The sequence below is a fragment of the Esox lucius genome, chromosome 11, assembly GCF_011004845.1.
Source record: "Esox lucius isolate fEsoLuc1 chromosome 11, fEsoLuc1.pri, whole genome shotgun sequence".
NCBI classification, from domain to species: Eukaryota; Metazoa; Chordata; class Actinopteri; order Esociformes; family Esocidae; genus Esox; species Esox lucius.
Window position 1 is genome coordinate 47,706,932 of NC_047579.1, and position 20,027 is coordinate 47,726,958.

The following is a 20,027-nucleotide window of genomic DNA, read 5'->3' on the forward strand; positions in this document are numbered from 1 at the left end:
AATCCGTTACATGTAACAAAAAAACCGCATCTGTAATCAGTTACCAACAAAAAGATTGTAATCGGATTACAGATACTTTTGGATTACTTCAATTGAAAAATATTATTTTTGCGAAATAATTATGACACGCAGCGTGTTTGAGTTTATTATTTAATGTTATAAAACATCGTTATTTGAACCAAAATATGAATTGCGCACCTCAGTTGTGTGTGTGATCATCATGCGCGCAAAGGTGGACGCGCTTAACCAGTTTAGCGACCGAGGAAGCGCCAGTAACATGTAACATGGCGCTGCCTTCAATATGAAACATTATATGGAATTTACCACGACATTTGAGGAGAAAAGGTGTGTGGGGAAGCACTCTGCCAAAGGATGATCATTTGCATTTGACGCGGCCACATCAAGCGAGGTAAAGTTAGTTTTGTAATGGACATTCAGTGGACATTCATATTTGCCCATCAAAACCAACTAATTTAGGACAACGAAAAGTATTGGTCCTTGATCAGGTGAGGGTGAACTAAATCCCCACTTTTCAATGTATCAATCAAAATTTTGTATATTTTGTTAAATTTTTTACAATGATATTAAAGTTCAATAGCGTCTACAAAAAGTGCAATGACAAAAGGGTGATATTTGGACTCTGGGCAGGATGGGTTTAAATCTACGGCTTTTAGTTTTTAGAAATGTTTTGAGTTTATCCATAGAAATTCTATAGCGTCTACAAAAAGTGTGCCATGACAACAAACGTGCTATATTCAGATTCGCGGGAGGATGGGCTACAATCTACAGCTTTTATTTCTTCTAAATTTTTTAGCAAATCTTTTAGTTTATCCTTAGAGATTCAATAGCGTCTACAAAAAGTGTGCCATGACAACAAGACTTTGATAGATTGTAGCTCATCCTCCCCCGAGTCAGAATATAGCACTTTTGTTGTCATGGCACACTTTTTGTAGATGCTATTGAATTTTAATATCATTATAAAAAAGTATATTTTGGAGAAAATAAAAAAGTTCTCCTTCATCTGATGAACCCATACTTTTCATTGTCCTAAATTAGTTGGTTTTTGACGGGTGAATATGAATTTCCACTGAATGTCCATTATAAAACTAACTTTACCTCGCTGCCACATCCGTCCATGCAGGTAGGCCATGTGATACTGCTTGCTTTGCATCTCTGAAAATTGTGTTCATTGGTTATCATTGGCTGCTGACGTCATTTACTTTAAGCTAAGAGTGCAGGTTTATAATCACCGTTTATTTCTTTCATTTGCGTTTTGAAAATCCATCACTGGTAGCCATAATAATCGCAGGTTACTTTTGCGCTGGTAAATCTTATTTCTATGCAGGTGTTCAGGGTTGCAAATGTGCATTCGTGTGCAGGGGGTTACTGCAACATTTTGACAATGTTGGTTGTGGAGCAAATCATCCGACTACTGCAGATTTAGTTTATGCGTGAAAAGCTACGGATATCTTAATTTTATATACAACAATGTCAATACCCTTTTCGAGTAATTGCCATTTACTTTTCAACAATGTTTTGAAGCAATTAAAAACATGAATAAAACACATATCAACAAGCTTAAGCATCATTAGATTTAGATTTTCAACTGCAATGATCGAATGGGATATACTTTCCATATGTTTCCAAAACATTATTGCGTGCTACGCAAAGTGCATTTAGTGTCCGTGCATCTGCATTCAGCTAAACACTATGGACATGGAAGATATACTAACTTGTGAATAAATGTTAATACGTAAATGTACTAGTGTTGGTAATTTAAAGGGTATTTCTACACATGCCCAAATTCAAGTTTATACTTTTAAATGTAATCCGTTACCTGTCCACATTTGTAATCCGTAACGTAACTTTTTGATTACTCAAACTCAGTAATATTACTAGGGGGCAGTATGGTGCGATTAGTTGAGATGTGATTTGCCCAACCCAATCCTGTAGAATTGCTGGAAGCAGTGTTGCCAGATGGTGAAGTTTCCTGAACAATTAGACTATTTTTTATTTCTGGAACACGCATACTTGAAAAGACTGAGAGAACACAATTCGCCATAAAAGGGTGTTGTAATCCATTCACAAAGCGTTGCAATTGGTAAGCATTCCCTCATAACTACACAGCATGTCCAAGCCTTTACTGACACTAATGAACGAAATGTCTCAACAGAAGGCTCGAAAAGATATATGTGAAAAAGAGTTGAACTTACCATCCCTGACTCTTTTTCACTCAATCTGTGCGTGGAAAATGTCCTGAAATATAATATACTACTCAAATATAAATAATACTGCTAGAAGTAGTGGGGAAAAGCTACACAATTATATTAACAATTATATTTTATTAGTTCATTAGTTATTAGTTCAGCCTCTTTTGCATATGGGTCTTCTTCATTAGACTGGATAAGGAGTCTTCACCATTGCTGAGAGTACTGTATGGACTGTCCAAAAATAAATAAGCACTCCTAAAATCTTGTTTTAACTGTATATCAACAACATAAATAGCTTTATCAATGTGCATTAGTCACTCACTGAGTATCTATTTTCAATCTTAGCGTTGTATGTTGTCAAGTTCATTAAGTTGTTTTTGCTGCAATTTGGACATTCGTTCCCAGCTGGAAGACAAGAAGGACAAGAGGATGGTAGGTTTGTAAACACTGTTCGATTAAGGAATTCAATACAATACTTCCAAGATTGCAGTGACAAATAATGGTGTCTCATTTTCTGATAGGGCAGTACTATTGTAGTGGTCCTAAGCTTAAAGTGATTGTTGCAATTTTTACAGATATGGGAAAACTAAACTAACTAAACACCTTGCTTATTATTGCCACTATTGTTAACTAATCCAAAAAGGGCGTTCATTGTCATAAAAAGTGCTTTATCCTGTTTTCTTTTTATTGAACACAACCCAAGTCATGGCTCCCTGTTACAAACCTCAGGATTCCAATCCCTGTAAGCCCTCATCTGGGATATTTGAGCACAGTAGAAGCAGAGGCACCGTGGGGTCTCATGTAATATTTAACAGGCTCTATTCTAATGAGAGGACAGCGGAGCGTAACAAGCACTGCTAGAGACTTTGGGATTCATTCAAACCCTCCATAGCTATGTGTACATACCCAAGACCAGTTTTTCAAGTAGTGACCACTGGATGAACAGCTACTGTGTAAATGTTTCTGTCCCTTATCCTTTCGCCAGTCTGGAGCCGTATCAGGATCAAAACATGTTGAAAAACATATTCAAACCATCTAATCTAGTCCCAGGGCTTGCTAGGACTTGAATAATTCACATGTAGGGTCCTTTGTGTTACCCAGGACTGTTGTCCGTGTCCCCATTGAGTTAATAATGGGAATCACTGATGTGTCTGCAAAGATGAGGCTAAAAGATTTACATAGATATTCATTGGACACTAGAAGGGTTTGGAGAGTGAACTGTAATGCCATTGTTCTCCAAGTGTTGACCGTTGGGATTAATGGCTCCGGTTTTCTAGGCTCTGTGATGGACAACACAAGTTTGAACATGAGCCCACAGATGATACTTCTTAAACAGAAACTGATTCCCTTTGCCTAAATAAAAATCAGGAGGAAGACTAATTTATGAAGCATATTTACATGAGCATGTCTGCCTTGTTATAAATCTTGTTTTGTGTAATATTGACCCTTTTTGGCCATACCTAATACAATGCACATTTCGATGGTACCTGGCTGTTGAGTCGGTGCCTTAGCCTCTGCCTCTGGCTTTGAGCTTTGCTCCGGAGGGTCCTTTGCCATCTATCATAAAGAACACAGATTGGTAATGTTTAAACGATGTTTATACTATGGATATTTTGCTCATGGCCAGAAAGTGTTGTCTTTCCTGTTTTATTGTTTACTTGCATGCCTCATATTGGGAGGGGTTCAGCCCAGATGGGTCAGATTTACCACCCCCATTTAAACCTCAAAGCGTTAATGGCCTTCACGTTCATGAATATTAGTCAATGCAGAACATGTTCTGCTCGGGTGTTTTGTATGTGCCAGTTAGTCCACACTTAATTGCAATTTTGTCGGGGGTGAGGGATTCCAATGTGTCCTGAGTTTCAAAGCAATTCACTGGCTCTCAGTCAGTGCTAGCACAACTGATACATTCAGCCGAGGTATCAGGTATGGCCAGATGGACATGACCTAAAAAGCTAACTATAGGAAATGAGGTTGACCCCTCAGACAAGTGTCGCATGTCCAACTTTGGTTTCCACCATCGGTGTTAATCAATTATGAAACAAGCCAACTGACAGTAGTCTACCTGCTGCTTGGCTCTGGACATTCTGCGGTCAACCATGGCCTGCCGGCGCCGGGCTTCCCAATGCATGGCAGACATCCTACACCAGTATCTGTTATTGAGTGGAACCACCATGAATTAAACCACGGTGCCACTCCACTAGACTAACAGACATAGAAACCCTCATCACTGTTTTGTTTCCACTCTGATTACCCATGGCAGCCCAGAAAAATATCCTCTCTGTTTCTTAATAAGAACCAAAGCCACTATTTAATACCCCTTGACTTCATTAGAGGAATTGACTAGATTCTAGACAGCTAGTTTAATTGAATAGGTGTTAAAAGAAATACAGTAATGGCTGGCCCTACATATTATAAAACTAGCCTAGAGAAAGCACAGCAGCCAATGACATGAAAATCAATGATTAGACATTTGGATTAGCTGGTTGAAGTAATATAAACTATATCAGAAAAGGTTTGAGAATAATAACTAAAATATAAAATAAGTAAATACGTCAAGACTGTTATATTTAGCATGCAAAAATGACAAAAAAATTATTTAATCTGTTACTTACAACACTCCAATAAGAGCACTCAGACAAAAGTTTCCTTCTGCAGCCGGAAGCCGGTAGCTAATGATGATGTTGAGTAGCCTACTTCCTACTTGTCTTGCAAGTTACCTAGCAACTGTAGGCTGTCATGAGTTCTTGATATCAGGGAGGTCATTGCTCACCCCAAGAATATTATTATTTTTTTTTTTTTTATTCAATGTATGTCAAACAAAAAACTGTGATGGCATTATTTTGTCATGTAGCTCATTTTGTGAGAGCATGACGCTTGTACACCCAAGCGTAGGTGGACAGTGCCCGCCCTACAGAACTTATTTGTCCCCCAAAATAAACATGGTTGAATGAAAATTGGCATAATTGATTTTTAACAAGGATGTACGTATGATAATACATTTTGATGAAGTTGGTAAGTTGGAATGACTTCATAATTATTTTTTTGAATATATATATACAAACCACTTTTCAGTTTTGACTGACAGGGTTTTAGACCTATGAAAATACTTAAACGCCCTGCATCTGCAGATTTGAATTGGAGTAGTACAAGTCAAGTTAAGTTACAAATCGTGAAATCATTTTCCGCGACAGACCAGGAATCATGCAATGAAGTTGATCAGTCTTTTTTCTAGCAAGGCAAGAAATTTTGCTAAAACTTTCTATTAGACACTTCAGAGAAGTCTATGATCTGTCATTTGTAACACCAATAAAAACTACATATAATTGAACAAATTAGTAAGGGAGACGATAATTGGGAAGCGGTTGTATTTTTTAGCTACTTCCGAACCATCTGGCTGAAAGTGTTAACATTTGCACAGACATTTCAGAAATGGTCATTAACGACACGTATCATTTTATGTCGTTAATAATCGCAAAACATTGATGACTTGATCTAATTATTACTTGATACTAGAAGATGTATTTTTAAAAGACATTGCTGTTGGCTATGCGGTTAATAGGGGGTTATAGGGCTGTTTTCAAAAATAACTAGTAGCCTAAACGTCACAGATTGTCATTGGTGCAAACACAGTTTGGCATGGAAGCCATATAGGCTGTAAAAGGCTGTTCTGAATTTATAGAGACACATTTTCGATGGTGCCCAATACTAAATACCGTCGAGAATGTATTTCTCTTGCCTTGATCTGCAAATGCGATCAAAGATCTGCTTCATTAAGTGATGTGAGCACTATCCTACAAAGATTCTGCAACAACTGTAGAAAAATCTTTCGAATTTGATTGACAGCTGTGTTTTTGCTATTATATAGCTTTCGTAAGCCATGCATGCACCTTTTTTTAATCTTTCCGTCTATCATGCTGCAGTTACTAATCAATGTAGAATAAACGTGCTGCATATTTACAGTGTTATACAAGCTGTACACTCACTACTTTACATTGTAGCAAAGTGTTATTTCTTGCGTGCTTTCACATGAAAAGATATACTCAAATATTTACACGAATGTGAGGGGTGTACTCACTTTTGTGAGATACTGTAATTCCAGTGTAGGTTTGGCCTTGTGTTGTTGGTTATTGTCTTGCTGAAAGCAGTGTTAATTTTGGCAGCTTTTTATTCAGTACTATTATATGAACAACAGCCATAATATACACTGCCCCAAAAAATTAAGGGAACTCTTAAATCACACATCAGGTCTCAATGAATAACATACTGTACATTATGTAATTACTTGAGAACAAAATGACGTAACAACAGTCAATGGAAACCAAAATCACCAACTGACTGAGGACTGGATTGAACCAACTGACAGAGGTTCTCAATTGGGTTCAGGTCTGGGTAACATGAGGGCCAGTCAATGGCATCAATGCCTTCGTCATCCAGGATGTGCCTACACACACTGGCCACATGAGGCCGGACATTGTCCTGCACCATGAGGAACCCAGGGCCCACTGCACCATCGTAAGGTCTGACGATGGGTCTGAGGATTTCATCCTGGTACCTAACAGCAGTCAGGGTATTGTTGGCTAGTACGTGGAGGTCTGTGGGACCCTCCAAGTATATATCCCCAGACCATCACTGATCCACCGCCAAACCGGTCAATGCTGGTTGATGTTGCAGGCAGCACAACGTTCACCACAGCATCTCCAGAATCTTTCACGTCTGTAACGTACTCAGTGTGAACCTGCTCTCATCTGTGAAGGGAACGGGGCACTAATGGCGGACCTGCCAATTCTGGTGTTCTGTGGCGAATGTCAATCAGGCTGCACGGTGCAGGGCTGCGAGCACAGGCCCCATTAGAGGACGACGGGCCCTCATGCCACCCTCATGGAGTCTGTTTGACAATTTGGTCAGAAACATGCACACCAGTAGCCCACTGGAGGTCATTTTGTAGGGCTCTGGCAGTGCTCCTCAACCCAGCAGCAGAAACTGGTCCTGCTGCTGGGTTGATGCCCTTCTACGGCCCTGTACAGTTCTCCTCATGTAATGGCCTGTCTCCTAGTATCTCCTCCATGCTCGTGAGACTGTACTGGGAGACACAGCAAACCTTCTGGTGACGGCACATATGGATGTGCCGTCCCAGAGGAGCTGGACTGCCTGTGCAACCTGAATGGGCTGCATTTACCGCCTCATGCTACCAGTTGTGACGAGGACACTAGCAAAACGGAAAACTAGAGAAGAATCAGCCAGGAAGGATAAGGAGAGAGCAATTGTCTGTAGCCACCACCTGCAAAACCGTTCCCTTTTTGCACCTTGTCTTGCGGTTCCCTCTCCAGTTCACCTGTAGTCCCTTTCATTTGCACCAAAAAGGTGACATTGATTCACAATCGATTATGCTTCCTAACTGGAGATATTGATATTCCTCTAGGATTTAGCCAGTGCTTACCTGCATAATGTGTATGTTTTGTCAGTACCATTCTTTATTTTCTGTTATTCTGATGTTTAATTAGAATTGCATGTGCTTGAATGTTTCTTGACCATCAATATTTTGTATTATGTTGGGTATTATGTGGAAGAGTAAACTTAACTCTAAAACTTAAATTAAGGTAAATTGCAAAATAATCTCAGTAGGGGGCAGTAATGCCCTTGGTTAAAAAAAAACAATCATGACATTTTTCAAAGAAGACCTACTTAATCTACTTAATCGTCTATTTAAATCAAGTAAATTCTGGATACTATCATTCAGTGTAATTTGTGCCAATATTTGTTTTTATCATGTTTTCCTTGCAAAATGTTTCTTATTTATAATGCCATAACTGGATATACATAAAAAAACATCTTATGCATTATTCAATCCGTGTTCAGTGGTACCCATTTTATTATTGTCAATCTTTGTTAAGATGGAAATAGGAACTGTACTTGCCCACTAAATCCATTCTGTTGTGATAATAACAGGTCAAATGGATGTGGTAGATGTGTGTGTGTGTGTGTGTATGTGTGTGTGTGTTTGGAGTCAGAGATATAAAATAATAGAAGCGAAGTATAATGTTTTTTCTTTCTATTTTTTGTTGCTCTTCTATCCCCACACAAAAAAATTGCCAGTGATTTGAATACTGACCGTGTGTAATTGCTGAGATATGCTCTGAAGCATACCCTTTAGGCGTGGAATCCTGTTCTGCAAGGAAGATAATTATTGCTACACATGCTGTCGCAGCAAAAGCCAATCCCAATCTCAGTATCCCAGGTAGTTTTCATTTAACTCCCCTGTGTGGTATCTGCCCTCTATTTGCGTCACCACATCCTGTGGATACATGTAATAATCTGTCCGCATTTTCAAAACTGCATGCGGTTTTGCATTCTACCCCCATGACAAGCACAACCACCAAGTGTTTTGCACAGAATAATAACTGGATGTCTCCCAGATATGCTGATATGATCAGGCTGGTTTTATAACTCATGCCCTATGAATGAATTAAGGCCACTCTGACTCACACAGGCCATCTGCTGAAGTGTTATCATAGTGCCGTTCAAGGAAAAGACTACAAAGATATTAATATTTGAATTTCCACAGTGGATACAATGTCCTTTTGTTTCCAACGACATCTTTCAAAGCAGACAGATTAATGGAACAGATTGGCCTTTTTGACATACAGAATGAGGATGACCTCACAGTTTCTAACACAACTTCTTGTACACACATTAAAAGTTATTTTCTGGTATCACTTTCTCATTGGCCAGCACCTTAACCGTTATGCCAATAGGTCTGAATATCTTGGCATGATCAGGGGACATGGGATATTATGTTACAGTACTGATTTAATAACGGCCAACAGTGCCGCCTTAATCAATACCCTGCATCGTTTATTTCCAGACAATTCTATTGCATTAAACATAAGACTGCGAATAGTGTATCACAAATGAATTGCTCAGAAGTTGACCACTGAAAATAGGTCTCACGGTACTTTGACTTTAACAAAGCTCATTGGCACAGAGCTAGGGGCGTGTGTTCGGCATGGTCTCGTTACGTCACTCGTTGGGCGTGTTGTGTTCGTCTGTGTCTCTGAACTCTTCGCCGGACTTCATTCCTCGCCTAGAGATTCAGGGGTTTGCTAATGCTTGTAGCTGCACCTTTTGGAATTCTTCAATGTGATTACCGGAGTTGGAATTATAGACACTCGCCATGTTTTCTGATTTGATACAGATACGCTAACAACGGTAAGATTACATTTCATAGTTACAGTAATTGGGCTAACGAGCATTTGTTTTGGTCGGTTAGTCTAACAGTTTTGAATGCAGTGTCTTTCAAGCCAGCAGAGAAGGATGTAACGTTAACTACAGTGCAGGACAGCATTTTTCTCGGACAGTATTTTTCTCGCACGTACCTAGGACAACATTGCAAATCCATCGGGCAGTCAAAGGAGCCCATGCTTGTTAATCCCACTGCAAATGACTTGATTACAACTAAGAATTGTTATTTGCTTAACTACTCCCCGACACTGGCAGTATTTTTTTCTACATTGCATTTCTCTACTTTTTGTTTGATGTTTACGTTAACTTTCCTTTTAGCTTACTAACATGCTAACTAACTATAAGAGTTAGACTCGCTATGCTGACATTGAACGACAATTGAACTAACGGACCCAGTATCCTGAAGCTCTGATACAAAAATTCGAAGCGTTTTTATGTACTTTGGCCAAATTTATTTTTTGTATGTACAGAAACATGACGAACTACTTGCATTACATAGTTCAGTAGTGTGTTTGTTAGTGTAGTGTGTACAAAACGTTGGTTAAAAATGACCCCCTTTATGTAAGGTGAACTAGATCATTAATGTTGTCCCTCTCCTTTTTATTGTTTTTATAAGGTCCTCATTGAATCCAGTAGCCTGCCTCCTGTTCTGCAGTCGTTGCCTTTGAAGTAGGTGTGAATGCTTCGTCTCTCTGAAGACACCCACCTCCCTCCCACCAAGAGTCTGCCACCTCTACACAATCTGTGCCAGACAGCCAACTAAAATGGGCAACCAGTTAACAGAGATAGCCCCCAGCACTCCTTTCCTCCCCGGCTTCCAGTCTCTGCACGTGGTTGTCATTGGCTTGGACTCTGCCGGAAAGACCTCCCTATTGTACAGACTTAAGCTCCGGGAGTTTGTGGAGACCATCCCCACCAAGGGCTTCAACACAGAGCGGATTAAAGTGGCGATGGGAAGCACACGGGCCACCACCACGTTCCAGGTGTGGGATGTGGGTGGTCAGGAGAAGCTGCGACCCCTGTGGAAGTCATACACCCGTCGCACCGACGGCCTGGTGTTTGTTGTGGACGCCGCGGAACCTGAACGCATGGAGGAGGCCAAGGTGGAGCTCCACCGCATAAGTCGCTCGGCGGAGAACCAGGGAGTGCCTGTTCTGGTGCTGGCAAACAAGCAGGACCTGGACTCAGCGGTCTCTGCTGTGGAAGTGGAGAAGGCCCTGGCCCTCCACGAGCTTAGTAACGCCACATTGCACCACACCCAGGGCTGCAGCGCCCTGGATGGACAGGGACTGCAACCTGGCCTTGAGAAACTGTATGAGATGATCCTGAAGAGGAAGAAGATGCTCAGACACAGTAAGAAGAAGAGATGAGCTGTGTTTCTAAGCTCCCGAAAGGCGCTTCCCCTTCAGAATGGACCTTTGCTGCTCCTTGGGAATTATTGGGAATCTTGTGCCCCAAAGTAGCTGTTCCCAATGGGGTCAGGCCAGAGGACATAGAAATTGATCTGTGCTGATGGACACCGCATTGACTACGTTCAGCCCTTTACAGCTCTTTATGTGGAGAAACATTTCCGTCTCCTTTATTAAGCTGTAGTGCCAACACGTTCTAGTCCGAACGTCCTTTGACGTGTGGTTGTACTCATTTAGTTTACCTTGTAGTTCACTTTGCATGGAACTGGTTCACCCCTTGGGAAGACAAAGCTTTTGTAGATCAAAAGAGGGACTATAATTCAACCCACTGTTCGGATAGCTTTAGGGCTGAAATGACTGCCCGTCACAGGCTGGCAAATGACCTGCAGCTGCAAGCCATGCAACTTTTTCACTGAAGTTTTGCTTGTCATGGTAGACTTCATTGTATGAATTCTGACATTATTACGACCAACTGTTTTTACATTGTACATATTTTTTTGTAATACTTACAACTGAATAAATTATTGATGACTTGGACACAATCTGGACATCATCTTTTTTCCTGTTTGTTTGAACATTGATGTAGACTATGTGAAGACTCACCATGCTGATCAATCATTGTAGTTCACTCCCTAATATCATACTATTTATAAGTTAAAATGTCTTAAACAACACAAATGGTACTCATAACTTAAGTTTCCAGTTCTATGTCCAGTTTCCCATTTTGGGTTTTGATGTGGTTTTGGGTGAGAACGTTGTGCAGGTGAATACCTAGAACTGCTTAGGCTACCTGTACTATTTGATCACATACTTCAGGGTCTTTTACAGGTTAATAATTATCTGTATGTCACACAGTCATTTTGATGATATAGTAACTTTCTGTACCAGTATAATTAGCTTTCCTGAAGTATATCTCATCTTTTAATGTGACAAAGGGTATTGTTTCAAACACTAGGTCAAGAACCAGAGGCAGTTAGTGAATCTGACTGTTATATAAGTTACATGTACTCCTTCAGACAGTGCACCGCTTGGAAATTGGGACACATGTCGGAACATCATACTGAAAATAACTTAGTCCTTGCCAGGGGCAAACACATTCACTGTTTTGCAGATGTTTTATTTTATCAGCGAAAATCAGCACTGCTAAATATCCCCACCTATTTGTGACTAAAACTACTTCTATAGAGAAACTGGATTGAGTAGATGTTTTTGGATTTCATTTCTTGTGCACAGAATACTAAGAAACTGGTCCTAGAGCTACAGAGTTGGGCCTGTATGAATATTTGAAAGCCATATGAAAGAAAATTGTTGCCAGGTCTGACTTCAAAGGTTCTGTGGAACTTAAGGCTAGAAGACTGTACCAGCACACTAAAACATTGTGTCTAATCAATAACAGGGCACTATATTTATCAGGTGATGGAGCCATAACCAGGTAAATGTAATGCCACTGTCAGTCTTTCATTTGTTGCAATACTGTCCCCCCACCTCACAACTTTGGGGTATGTGTTGTTAAAACAGTTTAGGTTTAGTGTCCTTATTGCTGCTTTTCAATAGCATCGCTATTTTGAAGGTAGTTTCACAGGCTGATCTGGGCAGGCAAGTCATTCAGGAAGGACCCACCAATACCCACCCATCCTCCGCCACAGTCACCACCAACCATCCACTTCTACTGATACCAAATCCAATTATCTTGATTAGAAACTCCCAGTGGGTCTTGGTGGCCTGAGCTGCAGCTGGATCAGTCAGCAGTATTTCCTCAAGCCGGCACAGAAAGCACAGCAGAAAATCTTCATTTATTTCATATGTTGTATAAGATTAGCACGTTTTTGCTATTTCTTCGTCAAAGTGCTCTTTTCACCCCAGGCACAATGCCTAAATCATTTAAAGGCTCTACATTAACTGAGGCTAAATAAATATTTAGCTAAATCAGGCCATCAAAATCTTTAACCATGCCATTAGGCTTTGGCAGTAACTGTCATCCAGATTGGCTTCTCGTTTCCCTGCATGGAACATTTCACCCCCTGGCCAGTGCTGCAATTTAGGGTGTTTCTGATGTGTATCTCCACAGTCTATGGGAGGCTCCTGCTTTACGGATAATTTCTGCTAACTTACCGATAGTGCTTAAAGAATGGAACATAACCTTTCCCTGTCACTCCCCAAGCAGTTGTGACCAATGACCAGATAATAAGGCCAAGACATTAGTCTATGGGCTCAGCAAATCTTTTTTACCCTTGGGAAAATGCAATTAAACTTAGCTATGTGCTTGAGGCATTTAATTGTTGTTCAAGTAGCTTGTGATTACTTCACAGAGCATGCTTCATATGCGTAGGTACACTTCTTGCTTAGTGGAAGCTTTTGCCAGGTTCTCTTGGCGTGTTTGCTTCCATAGTATTGCTTGCAGCTATTGCGTCAGAGCTGAAGGTGTGGTGATTGAGCGTACGTAAAGCTCTTTTATGTCAAACCAGCCCTGTGAGGCAGGCCTGGCACTGTACTGGGCCCCAGGCACTACAGAAGATAACCAGCATGCCATCCATGGACGTGTGCAACCAAGATCAGGCAATCCAATAAACAGGTATTTTGTTGATGGACCTCTGTCAAATAGAAGATAAACAACTTATCTAACTTATGGTCGATATTTAAATCCAACCGTTACAGCTTGTTTATGTCAACAGTGCTTGCTTTTGCGTGAATATACAGTTAAGCCCAAAGGTATTCATTTTTATTTGACCAATAGGTTTCTTAAGGCTGAAAATGACATAAACAAGTGACAAAACATGGTAAGACATTGTGCTGGAGACACAAGTGAGTAACGTAACTATTTTTGTTTTTAGCCATGACTTGACTGCTGTTCAGCTGTTCTCAATTTATAGGTGATTAGAATGCTCTCTCATGGTGGGAATTACTAGACCATTTTAAATGGTATAGAAACTTGCATTTTCTAAATTGTAACAATTTCAAGGGGTGTGAATAATGTTGGTCGTGGCATTTTCCGTAAAAATTTGAAAAAACTGAAATAGTTACATAATGACAACATTTTAATTCCTTTTCATTTGTGTTACAAATGACTGATCAGTCTTCACTCAAGTGTTTATTAGACCGTTTTAACTAACTTTCATGCCTTCTGGTGTAAAAAATAATCCTTACATCTGATCATTTTGATATGACATGATGTCTAGTCTGCAAGGATGTGGATCAGAATCAGAATCGGCTTTATTCGCCAGGTATGTGAACACACAAGGAATTTGACTATGGATTATACAGGCTCATGATGTGCTTACACATACAAAAAACTTTAATACATAATAAACAAAAACAGTAACATAGTAAGACTGATTAGTGCAATGAGCAGGGTATAATGGCTGCTGGAAATACATATTTTTGTACATGCATTATTATTTACATAATGACGGTGGATGTAATCTATATACACTGAACAAAATTGTAAACGCAACACTTTTGTTTTTGCCCCCTTTTAGCATGAGCTGAACTCAAATATCTAAGACTTTCTCTATGTACACAAAAGGCCTATTTCTCTAAAATATTGCTCACAAGTCTGTCTAAATCTGCGTTAGTGAGCACTTCTCCTTTGCTGAGATAATCCATCCACCTCACAGGTGTGGCAAATCAAGATGCTGATTAGACAGCATGATTATTGCACAGGTGTGCCTTAGGCTGGCCACAATAAAAGGCCACTCTAAAATGTGCAGTTCCATCTCACAGCACAATGCCACAGATGTCACAAGTTTTGAGGGAGCGTGCAATTGGCATGCTGACTGCAGGAATGTCCACCAGAGCTGTTGCCCGTGTATTGAATGTTAATTTCTCTACCATCTCCAAAGGCGTTTCAGAGAATTTGGCAGTACATCCAACTGGCCTTACAACCACAGACCACGTGTAACCACACCAGCCCAGGACCTCCACATCCAGCATCTTCACCTCCAAGATCGTCTGAGACCAGCCACCCGGACAGCTGCTGCAACAATCGGTTTGCATAACCAAAGAATTTCTGCACAAACTGTCAGAAACCGTCTCAGGGAAGGTCATCTGCATGCTCGTCATCCTCATCGTGGTCTCAACATGACTGCAGTTTGTCATAGTAACCGACTTGAGTGGGCAAATGCTCACATTTTATGGCGTCTGGCACTTTGGAGAGGTGTTCTTCACGGATGAATCCCGGTTTTCACTGTTCAGGGCAGATGGCAGACAGCGTGTATGGCGTCGTGTGGGGGAGCAGTTTGCTGATGTCAATGTTGTGGATCAAGTGGCCCATGGTGGCGGTGGGGTTATGGTATGGGCAGGTGTGTTTTATGGACAATGAACACAGGTGCATTTTATTGATGGCATTTTGAATGCACAGAGATATTGTGACGAGATCCTGAGGCCCATTATTGTGCCATTCATCCACGACCATAAACTCAAGTTGCAGCATGATAATGCACAACCCCATGTTGCAAGGATCTGTACACAATTCCTGGAAGCTGAAAACATCCCAGTTCTTGCATGGCCAGCATACTCACTAGACATGTCACCCATTGAGCATGTTTGGGATGCTCTGGATCGGCGTATATGACAGCGTGTTCCAGGTCCTGCCAATATCCAGCAACTTTGCACAGCCATTGAAGAGGAGTGGACCAACATTCCATAAGCCACATACAACAACCTAATCAACTCTATGCGAAGGAGATGTGTTGCACAGTGTGAGGCAAATGGTGGTCACACCAGATACTGACTGGTTTTCGGACCCCCCCGGACCACCCCAATACAGTGAAACTGCACATTTTAGAGTGGCCTTTTATTGTGGCCAGCCTAAGGCACACCTGTGCAATAATCATGGTGTCTAATCAGCATCTTGATATGCCACACCTGTGAGGTGGATGGATTATCTCGGCAAAGGAGAAGTGCTCACTAACACAGATTTAGACAGATTTGTGAACAAGATTTGAGAGAAATAGGCCTTTTGTGTACATAAAGTCTTAGATCTTTGAGTTCTGCTCATGATAAATGGGGGCAAAAACAAAAGTGTTGCGTTTATAATTTTGTTCAGTGTATAACTAGTGTAATGGAGCAGAGTGCAAACGATGCTGGAATGAATATATATTTAATTTTTGTGCAGGTGTAATGTACATGAGGTAGGTGGATATGATAAATACAGTATATAAACAGTATGAACAGCACTGAATTACAGGATGACATTAGATTTTTTAAATTTAAAAAAACTTTATATTCTCCTTACATCTCCATAGAAAGACATAGAAAGACTATGCTAGCTGAATGGGTATATTTAAAAGCAAGATGTACCTTTGTTTTCCAGTGCATTAAAATGTTGAACTTGAGAGGATTTAGTTCTCCAACCGCTAGAAACGGACGATAATAGGGGACGTTAGCTAAAACAGCCATGGTACTGCTCAGTTTTACATGTAATCTTAAACAATCTGTTTCATGTTGGAAATTCTCTTTTCTCCCTGTGTTGACACCAAAAATCGTACATTTATAAGTGAATGAAACTGAACCCAACATCTCTCTGCAAACATACAGTTAAACCGTATCTTCCTTCAACCTCAGTGGGTTATTGGGGTTAATGATCCAGGGGTCTGCATGCATTGGACATCGTAATAATGTATTTGACTATACTGTAAATAACGTCTTCTGTTCAGGGACATCCACAGAAGTCAACACGGCTTCATTACTATCTTCGACCCCAACCTGGCTGGGCAGAACTCAGATAATACTTTCAATAGCCCCCCCACCACCACCACCACCACCATCACCACCATCACCACCAGATGTGTTGCTGATGCCAATAAATGACTATAACGATGTGACCTGAAATAGGGTACTGTGCTATCAGCTCCTGGAGGAGATGAGCCTCCCACGAATGTGAACGGTGAGCAGGGATATTCATACATGGTTTGGCCTTGGTCACATTGGTCTGTCTGGAAAGAGCAGTTGATACAATAAGATGCCAACATTGTATTATCATTAGAAGGAATTGTTTAACTGGCTAGATTACGGAGAATGACGGGGGGGGGGAGTATCAGCGTTTATTGCACCTCTACATGTGTGACCAGTCACTCTAGATTAAATGTGAACTCAACAAACCCAACCAGGACTAGTCAACAGACCTGGTCACCCTGGAAACAAGAACAGTGGTGTGTGAGACATGGCTCTCTCAGGCGTTAAGGAGGCAGTTAGACAGAAGGCTCTCTACTTCACACAGTGCTCACTCAGATGCTGTTTATTTGGCACTGCACTGCAGTCTCCTGAAGGCAGCTTTCCCCCTGGGCATAAGACTTTGAAAGGACATGAACATTTATTTTTGGTTGAAAAGTCGTCTTTCAAATACATTTGCCAGTGGTTTTACAGTAGACACTTATCTGGGACCTTTAAACCTGGTTTTAGGCATTAGTGAGGACGCGTGGAGACTGATCTAGATCCACGTCTTTGTGTGTTGCCTGCTACACGTGAAGTCCTTTAGTGCCTGGCCTCAGGGCTTACTGTGAATAATTATGAGTCTTGTTTTATACCACAAACCTAGGGTTAATTGAAATGGCTTGGGTAGTAAACTTCTCAGGTGCATATTATATTTGTCTGTTGCAAGAAAACCACAGAGGTTATATGAAATACATTTTCCAGTGTGTCTCTTTCTCAGTGATGTTGTGTGATTCATCGTTTTTCTGTCAATATGAATACACTCCATGGTGCCAGTTCCAGGGAAATGTCGCTGTATTCTTATCAGCCATTGCGCAAAATGCTTTTTATTCACTTCCTGGAAATCAGTGGAGGAGAAGTGGGTGGTGGTTATGTGTGTGGAGAACAGTAAGAGACTACCTTGATGTTTACCACAAAGACCTTGAGATAAGAATTAATATTTTGAAATAGTATTCATTTTAGCTGTGTTCCTCTAATTTTCATCTTCACCCTCACTGTCCTCTCTTTGGCTATGAAATGTCTCTCTAGCTTAAGCCCAAGCTGTGAGATCCCAGGATACTTAATCCATTATTACACTCAGGAATGTTCCCATTAAACACTTTGGGAAACCTGTCCAGACCATTCTGGAAGGTTGCCACAGTAGTGGCTAATTGAATTAATTGCTGTCATTTGGGCTTTTAGTGGTGGTGCTACACAGACAAGAAGTACTTTTTTTGTGGCTATTTGGGGAGATTTAACCGGGTAGGGTAATGATTTTTGTGAAATGTCCTCAGAAAAATGCAAAGTGTTACGTCACGTCTAGCATGGTTATGTTGTAAACTATGCCAGTTTGAAATGACAGAAAAAGCAGCATGTACCTTGTGACAGACAATTGGCTACGTGAGTAAACAGAGAACACACTGTTACTGTGATTGTACTTGTTTACAGTCATTGGTCGCAGCGTCTCCACTCTTCTCTCCTTTGTTCTTCACAGCCCAGGCAGTCAGCAGCTCACAGCTTGTTGTCGCTGTAAAGTACTGCCCCAGAGGAGTCAGGGTTATCTAACAGCCGAGATGGGTGCCGGGATAGGGGTGAGTGAGGGCAAAAAACTGGTTGTGTTACGCTCCTCTGGGGCTTGGACGTCTGCCTGAGCAGTCCTGCAACGCCTTAATTGGAGCTGCGTGGCTCTCCTTGGCTTTTGGCTTTGCTGCATTCTGGAAAAAGTCACCACACAGGGAATCAGCACTGCAGGGCAAACAGTTCATGTCTGGATCTCAGCCGGGCCACAGCAGCTGTTAAACAGTCCCGTTGATGACTTCAATCGGGAAACAACCGCGTTGTAAATAGGTCTGCTAGTTTGGTGTAGATGTAGGATTTACCACACGATGCTCTATCTCTTGATTTGAGCCGATATAAACACACGTCATCCGGCTGACACGACTGTCATGTTAAAGTAATCCCAAATTCTGTCAGTATTTGGCTTTAGTGTGTTTCACTTCAGGCTTCAGAAAGGTGCCCCTCCACCACTCCAGGACTATGCCAGGCATTCAAAGAATGTATCAGCAATGCATCATCACGCCCTCCCCCCACTGTCCCTGCTCTGTCCCTGCGTGACCTCACAGGGTGGAGGTTGACCGTGTGGAATCACGGTAATATTGGTATTATGTTTCCATACCCCATGGTAAGCACGTATCTGATCCATGATGTGTGTGTACTCTGTGCTGCCACTGACCATCGGTACTTTATGACTAGCGATGTGGTACAGTAGACATTGTTTATGTGGGAAAATGCATGAGGTGTGCCTTGTTTCACCACTACACTACTGTTAAAGACAATCATTCGTGCTAACACGTTCCTCTGTAATAAAATTATGAATGTCAGTCAGGCTTCAAAAGGAAAATATCGATAAGTGCTGAGATATGTTCATTTGGCTCTCTGATGTCCATAATTATCTTGTTCAAAACAACAAATATGTGGATAAGTTACAAAACATTTGACTGCAGTTGATGTATCCTCACTGCCAAAACAAAAAATGATGGAGAAATCTGTGGGCAATACGCTGCCATACACTGCCTTGTCTCAGGGTGGTTGGTAGTCTCCCCGGGATCCCTTTGGTTGTCTGGGGCTATAGTTGACAAAGTGGGTGGGGATTTTCCTGCCTGGTTGGTGCTGGGTATTTTCTGACGGGGCCAGAGTGTCTCCTGACCCCTCCATCTCACCCTTCCATCTCCCCAGTATCAATGCAGCAATAATCTATGTGCTGCGAGCTATGGACATTTGGTCGTGTCTGAGGTAATGTATCCAGTTGTTGGGGTATTCACTCTAATTTCTCTGGTGTCCTGTTGGCTCTTAGGAGAACCTGAGCACTAGAAACATGCAGAAACACCAGCCCAGACAACTCTGAGCTGTCCCTTGTTATTGCTGGCTCATGGAGTTTGAGGAAGGGTATCTATATTATTATTTGTACTGATTTAAAGACTGATCTAAAAACTGCTTCGTGAAATACATTTAGGAGAGGGTTTTCTACCTTTTTCCCATTTTTCTCTTTCAATATTAACATATTTACCATATTTGTTTACATTATAAGCCCTGCACCTGCATACATTTTCAGTTGAAAGAGATTTTAATGTGTTGGAAGAAGAGAAATCTAAAGAAGCAATAACTAAAATGGGTTTATAATGACCTGGATTGTGCATCTGCAGGCTAGTCATTGAACGAGCATTTAAATCAATCGAACATGGGAGAAAATAATGCTGGT

General features: G+C 41.0%; 1 protein-coding gene across 1 annotated transcript; it reads left to right on the forward strand.

Annotated features, from left to right (window-relative positions):
* Positions 1-9,242: 9,242 nt before the first annotated feature.
* Positions 9,243-11,398, forward strand: LOC105027616 (ADP-ribosylation factor-like protein 4D). Its single transcript, XM_010899780.4, has 2 exons — positions 9,243-9,419; positions 10,069-11,398. Exon 2 carries the CDS (start codon positions 10,217-10,219, stop codon positions 10,820-10,822), a length of 606 nt encoding a protein of 201 aa, XP_010898082.1. The 5' UTR covers positions 9,243-9,419; positions 10,069-10,216; the 3' UTR covers positions 10,823-11,398.
* Positions 11,399-20,027: the final 8,629 nt, after the last annotated feature.